The following is an 11,032-nucleotide window of genomic DNA, read 5'->3' as shown; positions in this document are numbered from 1 at the left end:
TAGTATTAAAATGTCATCGAGACATGTGTTCAACTCTTTCATTGTTTTTACTCTACTATTAACCCAAACATGAATAAACATGTAATCTAGAATAAACACAAGCTTTACATGACTCAATAACAAGTATTTCCAAACCATTTTGTGATTTCAAATCCATAAACACCATCGACCGAACTTGTGAAATTAGGTCACCGGTATCAACTTTTACTTTCGATTTCACCACTCCCACTTAGTGCACTGTTATTTGATATTTTACCATAAAATGTTATAAAATGTTTTTCTCACACATAATTTACAGATATTTGTGTCTACTAATTCGATGGCAGCCGCTGAAAATTTTATTTTTTATCTATTAACAACAATATTTTCATGACATAAATTGGCGGGGAATAACAACAATCACGTGACAGTTATTGTTTGTGTCGGCTGTTAAATTTGCCAATGTTTATTGCTATTGTTATTTTAACAACTCCTGCATATTTTAATTAATTATTTCATACAAAGAATGACTGCTATCGTCAATTCCGCCATTGATTGGCTCACATGCTATCACATGCTATCACTATAAATTGGCAAATACGACCACGGAACAACAAACCAGTCCAGATCTACTGCATTCGTACTCTTATCTGTGCGTTTTTCTTTCCTTTCGCACCAAAATCAATACGGTCGGGAAAATAATTTTGAAAAAATAGTGAAATTCATTATTTATTTTTTTTGTACTTTTCGGAAAATTAGACCCGCCGGTTTTGTAAACCAATTTATATAAAAGTAGTGGCCTAATGATATACAATAGCCACAACTGTAGATCCGGTCACGATATTGCTATAAAACTTGCTACCTAACATGAGTAACCTTTCCTTATTTCTGTAGTTGACTGTTGACCAATAAGTACCAACGAGTATGCCAAGTGGTAATGGGTCCTCTCTAAAAACAGGGGCATTTTTAAACAAATTCAGGCTTACCAAGTTATTTGCCCAATGCATAGGCCATGTGTCCTGTCGTATCAGACAACACAATCCTTGTTTAAATTTTATTTGTTCTAATTAATGACCATATCCGACTATGGGAATGCTTGAGCAAACAGACTTGAGAGAAGTTATATGTGTCCCCATGTTATAGCTTGATCAGCCGTGAGGTGTCAGCCATTGTATCGCCGTCGTATTAAGTTTTACCAAATGACTTACCCGGAACGCTTTTGCAGTAATCGATCTCAATAAAAGGTCCTTCCATTAAAGCAGTAATGTACTACCTAGTTTTAATATCATCAGGCAATATGAGGACTGACAAACACAGACCCGGAAGTCCGATACAATCCAATTGTTTTCGTCCATTCGTTTGACAATGATCACCTTTTATTTGACGGGAAACGAAATTATATAAGCAGGGAAACCAATATTGTGAACGACATGATGAACCTGGATATGGAATGTCACTGATTATTGTCAGCCATAGTCTGGCCGTTTGCCTTCTTAAGAAAGTATTTCTTTTGCAGAAATTATTACTTAATTTATATATATTAAGTTTGAGCCATAAATAATCTATACCATATTAAGATGGAGAGATTTTACAACTCGGTTAAGGATCCATCGGTATATCGACTGTCAACAGAATAATAGATTAAACATGCAGGATGACAATGCTGGAGTGTTGGAAAGCGAAACACATTTCGTTCAAAATGAGTTTGACTTATTTGAGCTTTTCGATCAATACGGACACATTAGCAATACGTTAACCACACATTTAATTGCGACCTATGAACGACGTTATTTCCGACGTCAAACTGGCAATAAATGGTCTCAAATGACGTCAGTGGATTTATAATGCTGACTTGCTTTATCTTTTGCATAAAACTTGAAACGTGATAGTTCGCTTACATTATACAAATTATGCAAGAGGGTCGTCGATCAAAGTCACTTAATTACTCAGTGTAGGAGAGTTTTCAAGGAACTTTATTAAAATTATACTTATGAAGCACATTATACATTTGTTATATCTTTAAGAAATAAGTTAGGTTGCGATACACAATGTGTATGTATGTGTAATGAGCGTAACAACCTCATCATGTATTTGCAGACCTTTACAATGTACACGTTTTCGAAAGACGTAGTGCCCAAAAAGTAGCTCACAAATGAAAAATGAAAGCTCTGGTGTAAGTTTGCAGCCAACAAAGTTATGTTTCAACTTCTGAAAAGATGGTGCTAATCAGCTTTCAGCAAGGCTTTATGGCAAACACGAAACTGATCTTATAATTTTGGTAGGAGCTCGCATTTATAATCATCAGGAAAGTTGTTGGACTTGCACACTTTTAGTTATATGTGTGTGTCGCTCATTTGTAGGCTGGCGGTATTTGACATAGTGGATGAACATCATATCTGCTGAAGGACATCTTATTATGTGAAGATTAATTCCGTGTTCCTATTCCATTTACATTTGCCTTGAATTCTAAACTCCAGGGTCCATATTCATAAGCATCTTGAGTCTTGAGTTCTCGACCCATGACTCAAAAAGATAATTCTTAAATGTTTTAAAATGTCCTTGATATAGATATAACTATATTTTGACAGATTGTAGAACAGGTTATTTGTAACTTGTACCATTATTTATGCGAAAAGTCCATGTTTGAAAGTGATTTCTTTGTTTTACATCCTTATGTTAAGTCTAATATGGTGACTAGAATTGGCGCATTTCATCTATTTAAATATAACTACTGCCATGCGGTCAAACTCCAATGCTATACACTAATACTCCTCACTATTTATTGAACGTTGTCCTTGACAACATTGTACACAACAGCTACAACACCCGCATCTCTCTGAATTTAAAATAATCTCAATAACTCCGGTTGTTGATAACGTAACTATTACATGTACAGAAGAATTGCCTTTGAGTCTAGAATCTCTAACTCAAGATGATAGTAAATATGGACTCTAAGCCTTCAAGTTCATTCAGAACTCAGTCAACCATTTCCCATCGAAATCAACCTCAGATGTATGCGGGTACATAAGTATAAGTAGATCATAGAAATTTAAATCAAAGTATTAAATAATTGTAATATTTTAATGTGTATTTTGTATTACTAAGTTTAAATTGATATCCAGGTAAGCATATTATTGCATAAATAAAATAGATTCCCAATGATTTAGTCATTTAGTTTAATTGCTAAATTGATATTATTACTGTAACGTGCGACGCCAATTACACAATCACCAGAGCTTTCTGGTGTAATGAAACAAACACCAGCAGATCCCTTCAGGGAAAAGCATGCTCGACCGTGAAGGGGTCCACTGGTCTTTATACACTAACCTCTCTATTCTCACATAGCCCGGGCTTTGCTAATTTGCATATTACCAACCAAGTTTACATCCGGTATGAACGTACTTCCGTTTTATACGGAATATTATTATGAACGCACCTTCGGCCGCTTACAGCGGACCGTTACACTACGCAATCTAGTTGCAGCTTGGTAAAGATTTCTGACATTGTAAACCGTCCGTATATATCAAAGGTTGTTTTCTATGAAAAATGGCAGAGGAGTTACAAATGCCTTCAAGTTCATCCTTTAGTGTTTCAACAGAGTGTAGAAATGTCAAGGGCAGTAATAGTTGCTGACATTACAGTCCATGAACCTGGCACTTTGTTTACGAAGTAAATTTTATTTAACTCGTGTTCACCATTTCATGAACTACTCACTATTTATAGAACTTGTCAGTTATTGGGTTCATTATTTGTGTGATGTTGACCTTGCAAGTACTAATCACAATGAAATAAAATTTGTCTTAAATGTTCATTGTTTATTCTGATGTCAATTTGTCCGATTATTGTTGATAGAGGTTGATCAGGGACATGTAGTTGCTGTTTGTCAGTCCAAACTCTTTAAAGGGACTTCACAGATCTAACGTTGGAAATATTTCTTATTTAAACAGACATCTAGGGTTTAAGCCAGGTTTTTAAAAGGAGAGGGTGCTGTAGAAAAAGGAAAGGGTGCTTAAAATGGAAAAGGGGCACATTGTGTCTGGCAGTTAAGAATTTGAACTTAAGGAGTTTCACAAAAAAGTAGGAATTGTGTTAAATTGAATAATAATAGGTTTCAACTGCCAAATATGTCAAGTTTGTATGAATTTAAAATAATAATGTAAGTTTTAATCAAAACAAAAGAAATTATTGATTATCATAAGCATTAGATTCTATGAAGGCAGGAGGGTACACATGCTGGTCTCCATGAGGGCAGAAGGGTGCTACCAAAAAAGGACAGGGTGCAGCACCCTTCTATAACTCTTTAGTTTAAACCCTAGACATCAAACAGCAAAATGGCAGATACTAATTTGACCTGAATTTCGTATATCCAAGTCTAACATAATTAAATTTCAAAATTGTTACTAATGCTTTTCTCATAAATACTAAATAGCTTTTTCTTTTACAATTTAAACAGATATTAACGAAGGAGTTCATATAAAATTTGAACTTTTGACTGTTTAATCATTGTAACAAGGATGTTATTCACTTTCACTCAAAATGTTTTGTTTTTTTAAGTCTGGCCCTTAGAACTGCTTGGTGGATTAAGGAATAATTTGGGACACATGCACTAATACAAATGTTTTATCCACATTGATCTTAGACTTATTTCAAGCTATATTTTCATTATCCATAGATCTTTAACCAGTTTATACCCCCACAAAATAGAAGATAACTCATGGAAGCAATGACAGATTTAAAGGATAAATTACATGTCAAGTTTGACTTCGGTTACAATCCACTGATTTTTAGCTCGACTATTCGAAGAATAAGGAGAACTATCCTAGTCACCCGAGCGTCGGCGTCGGCGTAACCACTTATGTTAAAGTTTTTGTAAGTGTTTTGTACCACCTCAAATATTTTCAAAGTCCATTGACATCTGGCTTTGAAACTTTGCACACTTGTTCACCATCATGCCTCCAACCTGTACACAGGAGGAGGTAACTCTATCAAGCATTTTGACAAAATTATGCCCCTTTTTCTACCTAGAATTTACTTTAAAGTTTGCGTACCACCTCAAATATTTTCAAAGTCTATAGACATATGGCTTTGAAACTTTGCACACTTGTTCACCATCATGCCCCCAACCTGTACACAGGAGGAGGTGACTCTATCAAGCATTTTGACAAAAAAATGCCCCTTTTACGACTTAGAATTTACATTAAAGTTTGCGTACCACCTCAAATATTTTCAAAGTCTATAGACATATGGCTTTGAAACTTTGCACACTTGTTCACCATCATTCCCCCAACCTGTACACAGGAGGAGGTAACTTTATCAAGCATTTTGACAAAAAATGCCCCTTTTACGACTAATTTACGTAAAATTTTGCGTACCACTTCAAATATTTTCAAAGTCCATTGACATCTGGCTTTGAAACTTTGCACCATTGTTCACCATCATGCCCCCAACCTGTACACAGGAGGAGGTAACTCTATCAAACATTTTGACAAAAAATGCCCCTTTTACGACTTAGAATTTACGTTAAAGTTTGCGTACCACCTCAAATATTTTCAAAATCTATAGACATATGGCTTTGAAACTTTGCACACTTGGTCACCATCATGCCCCCAACCTATACACAGGAGGAGGTAACTCTATCAAGCATTTTGACAAAAGTATGCCCCTTTTTCTACTTAGAATTTACGTTAAAGTTTGGGTACCACCTCAAATATTTTTCAAAGTCAATTGACATCTGGCTTTGAAACTGTGCACACTTGTTCACCATCATGCCCCCAACAGGTACACAGGAGGAGGTAACTCTATCAAGCATTTTGACAAAAGTATGCCCCTTTTTTACTTAGAATTTACGTTAAAGTTTGCGTACCACCTCAAATATTTTCAAAGTCAATTGACATCTGGCTTTGAAACTGTGCACGCTTGTTCACCATCATGCCCCCAACAGGTACACAGGAGGAGGTAACTCTATCAAGCATTTTGACAAAATTATGCCCCTTTTTTACTTAGAATTTACGTTAAAGTTTGCGTACCACCTCAAAATATTTCAAAGTCCATTGACATCTGGCTTTGAAACTTCCCATGCTTGTTCACCATCATGCCCACCACCATGCCCCCAACCTGTACACGGGAGGAGGTCACCGTATCGAGCAATTTAACAGAATTGTGCCCCTTTTTCGACTTATAATTAACATTAAAGTTTGCGTACCACCTCAAATATTTTCCAATTCAATTTATGTAAATATCCCAGCACATCATGTATTGAATTGAAATCTCATCTAACAGTGATCCATGCATGTTTCGCCAAAACATTTCAATCCATGCACCGAAAAGCGGCGGAATAGTCTGTGACAGCTCTTGTTTACAGTGTTATGGCCCAATTTCAACATATGCCAAAAATACAGTGTCCAGACAAAAACTCATGAAAGGGGTGATGGATTTAATGACTAGCTTGTACACATTTTGAACACCATATTAGAAATGCAGGTGAACTTTCACCTTCGATATTAACCACTAATTATTCCCAAGCCAAACAAAGTTTGGGTGGTATATTGGTCAGTCTTGTCCGAACAATTTCTCATGAAAGTGTGGACAAATTTGAATAATTATTGGTACACATGTTAATACCATTAAATACACCTTCAGTTTTTCCTTGGTTACAAACCACTTATCTTGGACAGATTTATTGCCCCTTTTGAACAAAGAATTGGCAAAAAGTACGGTGTCTGGACTGCATCTCAGGATTTAAATATCATTTAAATGATATCGGTACTTATGTTAAACATCATATAATATAGGTCAAATTTGATTTGGGTTTCAAACAAGCAATTTTTACATCGTTATGTCCTCTTTTTTCAACCTAAAGGTTGCACATAAAAAGGTGTCCCAGAAAATAATTTATGACAGGGTTGATGGGTTAAAAATTTGGTATACATGTTAAGCATTATTACAATACAATCCACCAATGTTTGAACAGAGTAATTTCCCCTTCTTAAAGAAATAGACCCTTTGTGTCCAGGGGCATGTAGGGGTATTTGTCACTGCTGTGACATCTCTAGTAAGAAAAGAACAAAACAAGAAATAAAAATCAAATTATCTATACACATACAGAAATTTTTTTTGACCTGAGTTAGCAACTAAACATAGGTTCTTAATGAGTTACCATTTAATACAAAAAAATAATGAATCAACATTAGAAAAAAAGTGAGAATTGGGAAGGCTTTATAACTTTCTGTACTAACAACTTTTATAATTGTTTGTATAAAATGGCAACTGTTGTAAGATTGCTATTTTCACATAACACATTCTTAGCCCAAAATGAGGATTTTATTAATTTATCAGAAGAAAAAGAATGAAGCTAAATAAGAAGGGCGAACATTATATGTAGTTTTACACTTGAGTGATTCAAACTTCATATAGCTGTGATATACTGCTGGATGGGAAAATCTTGTCAACAAGAGTAGCGTAATAGCGTAGTGTTGAATTTGATTTCTGAAACTAGCTGAGTATTAAACTGTATTTCCTGATCTAATGTCATGTTGTAGATTCACTCGCTAATAAAATGGCACTTATTTATGAGAAGGCTTCACCCCAAAATTTACAAATCACAACGGCACTAGCTGCTGTAGTAGAATCATTCTCTTCACTGAGCCGACAGAACGTCCATCAAAGGCCAGAACAACTGGTAGTGTATTGTCTTCAACCTAAATCAAATAAAATATAAGGTGTAACAAACTAATTATGTTCAGTTTTCAGACCTTCCCTTTCTTTGCTACCAACCCTAATGTTTTTACTGCAAGCACATAAAAAAGATCTGAACTTTATTTTTTTCTCCTTCTGGGATTCTTTTTGGTAGGTTCTTGAATGAGTAAGACATGTAAATGTACCCAGATCAAATCACAATGTCTCCTTAGTGTGAACACGATAAAAGACATTACTTACTCGCATACATGGACGATCAATTCGAGTACTCGGGTACCCATTGCCTAGAAAGAATATCCTGACCAATTTCCAACTTTCCCTATATTTTTTGGCCTTGAAATCAGAAGCAAATAGTAAAAATGTTTAATGCCTAAGTCATTGAGCACATTTGCTCTTAGTTATAAAGTGAAATAATGGAGGTCATCATCCAGCAACAGCATTTTTTTTTCAAAATAACTCCCAACAGAGTTGACACAGAAGGTCATGGTCACATTTCTAGTTTGAATTTTGTATTACCTTGACCTTGAACTATGCTAAATTGGTAAGATAATCTCTATTATCTATGTTCATTACCATACAAATCTTAGGAAGAACATTGTATAAAGTGAACAAACGGAGGTCATCATACAGAAACAGCAAGTTTTTTTCAATATAACTCCCAACAGAGCTGACACAGAAAATTCCATCATACAACATTCAAACTAGAAATGTGACCTTGACCTTGAACTATGTCCGAATAAGTAAGATAATTTCTATTATCTTTGTTAATTACCACACAGATCTTAGAAAGAACAAGTTATTACTTTTGGTGGAGTTGGTGGTGGTGGAGTTGGTGGTGGCGGTGTGGGGTCATCAGGTACCGGCGAGGGTTTTCGTGCTGGTTTTGGTCTTGGTTGGTGGCGGGATTTCCCAGTGAGGGGGTCTATATCGGGTAGCTTGTACTCCTGATATTTCATGTCGGATAGGTCCCTATTCCCTTTCCAGATGCTAGTTGTAGGTTGAACGTGCTGTAAATTGAAGTCATAAAATATTTTTTTTTTCACAATCAATCATATGGACAACCATTGGTCATAGTTTTGTTAAATTTGGAAATGATCATTTCCGTACAAATCATATGAATAAAACTAACACTTATAAATTTTAATGAATTATTAATTAGTTAATAACTTCCATGTCTTATTTATGTATCTTATTAATTTTTTTATCCGTCATATATATGAAATATTGCAATTTGATACATTTCTTACTTTTATATAAGCATGTTTATTCTTAACAGGATGCATTTAGATAATTATTTGTATTAATAAGCATGAAAATAATAGACATATGACTAAACCCTTTTTATCTAGTCAGGCCGAACATGAAATTGTTCGTTTCTGAATTCTTGACCTAGCTAAAAAAATAATACCTAAATTTAACTCTAATTTATTGTACTACAAGTTAAGACAACCTATTTCTGACTTTTATATGTTTTTTCATCTATTGGGATATATTTTTGGTCGTTAAAAAACCTTGCTCAGGACAGACGGGTTAATGTTCACAGATCCAATTGTGACAGTATGTGAAAATCATATTAAAACTACATATAAAAAAAATGAAACCGACATTTTTTGGCAATAAGATTGGAAACAAACTTTATATTTCCTTACGCCTAAGTAAAATTATGACTTTGTACATTAACATCATAGCTTTTAAATGTTTTTTTTTTAATAATTAAAGTCATTAACAATTACTTAGTAAGATTACATGCACAATAAAACTTGTTTATCTAACTGAGAGAGCATCTATAACAACTTACGGAAATCTTGAACTTGGAAGGTGTGTATCTGACAGGGTCATCAATCTTGGTTTTCAGCGGGTCCTGCCAGCCCCGGGTAGACATGTAGTCTTTCTGAGGACCCTGGGGCCCAATTTGGCCTGCCATCTACAATCTGTTCAGCTGTACTCTCAGTAGGAATTACTTGTAGGGTTGTTTTTTGTTTTCGCTTATTTTCTGAAGTCTGATCATATTTGAACAAGTCTGTCACCAACACAACAACCTTTCTTTCTATTGATTGAGTCACTATCAATTTCAATTAAGCCAATGTATGTTACATTTATATGATAAGAATGCCGAGAGTAACATTTAATAAGGCTCAGGTAATTAGATTTTGATAACTTTGTTGATCTTAACCAATTATATATTTCTGTAATTTTATCTTTCTTACATGGAAATCAAAAATATATCAAAAACGAAAATGTCCAATTATTACATGTCCTGACACTTATTCTTAGAGCAGAATACTTCTCTTCATCAATTTTCTACCATCACTTTAAAAATGTAATCAAGTAATATAATAACACTGTTATTTTTCCCAATATTCATAAACCAGACAATCTGGTGTTTCACAATAACACTATAATACGTTCTTACTGTAACCTCTTCAATAAATATTGTGTTTCCATACTATACATAAATTAAAAATAATTACCAAATAACCAAAGTATAAAGTTACGGCTATTCTCAATTTGAAACCATCAAGGCCACACAATGCCACAGTGCTATAAGGCAGGCAATTATCCTTTTGTATTCAGAGTTTATAGTGGGTATGAAATTGAAACATTTTAAAAGTATTCTTAAAATAAGACTGCAATTAATAAAACTTTGTCTGGCATTTTCCTGTACACATATTTTGGTTTTAGTAGATAGGTACTTTCTACTTTTTATTTCAACTCATTAAGAGAGTTGAAATGACTGGACCTTTGGGGGAAGGTTAAAACAAACCCATGACCACTCACTGGACAGGGGTTAAGTACAAAACTATAACCACTCACTGGACAAGGGTTAAGTACAAAACTATAACCACTCACTGGACAGGGGTTAAGTACAAAATTATGACCACTCACTGGACAGGGGTTAAAAACAAAACTATAACCACTCACTGGACAGGGGTTAAGTACAAAACTATAACCACTCACTGGACAGAGGTTAAGTACAAAATTATGACCACTCACTGGACAGGGGTTAAGTACAAAATTATGACCACTCACTGTACAGAGGTTAAGTACAAAATTATGACCACTCACTGGACAGAGGTTAAGTACAAAATTATGACCACTTGCTGGACAGGGGTTAAAAACAAAACTATGACCACTCACTGGACAGGGGTTAAGTACAAAATTATGACCACTCACTGGACAGGGGTTAAGTACAAAATTATGACCACTCACTGGACATGGGTTAAGTACAAAATTATGACCACTCATTGGACAGGGGTTAAGTACAAAATTATGACCACTCACTGGACAGGGGTTAAGTACAAAATCATGACTACTCCCTGGACAGGGATCAAATACAAAATTATGACCACTCGCTGGA

At 34.8% G+C, this 11,032-nt stretch overlaps 1 protein-coding gene across 1 annotated transcript; it reads right to left on the bottom strand.

Annotated features, from left to right (window-relative positions):
- Positions 1-7,048: 7,048 nt before the first annotated feature.
- LOC128206549 (formin-1-like) lies at positions 7,049-10,167 on the bottom strand. Its single transcript, XM_052909106.1, has 3 exons — positions 9,473-10,167; positions 8,478-8,681; positions 7,049-7,676 (listed from the first exon to the last, which is right to left on the bottom strand). Exons 1-3 carry the CDS (start codon positions 9,596-9,598, stop codon positions 7,578-7,580), a joined length of 429 nt encoding a protein of 142 aa, XP_052765066.1. The 5' UTR covers positions 9,599-10,167; the 3' UTR covers positions 7,049-7,577.
- Positions 10,168-11,032: the final 865 nt, after the last annotated feature.

This window comes from Mya arenaria, chromosome 10 (assembly GCF_026914265.1).
Source record: "Mya arenaria isolate MELC-2E11 chromosome 10, ASM2691426v1".
In the NCBI taxonomy this organism is placed as follows: Eukaryota; Metazoa; Mollusca; class Bivalvia; order Myida; family Myidae; genus Mya; species Mya arenaria.
The sequence above is the reverse complement of the archived record's forward strand: the minus strand, read 5'-3'. Positions and strand labels throughout refer to the sequence as shown.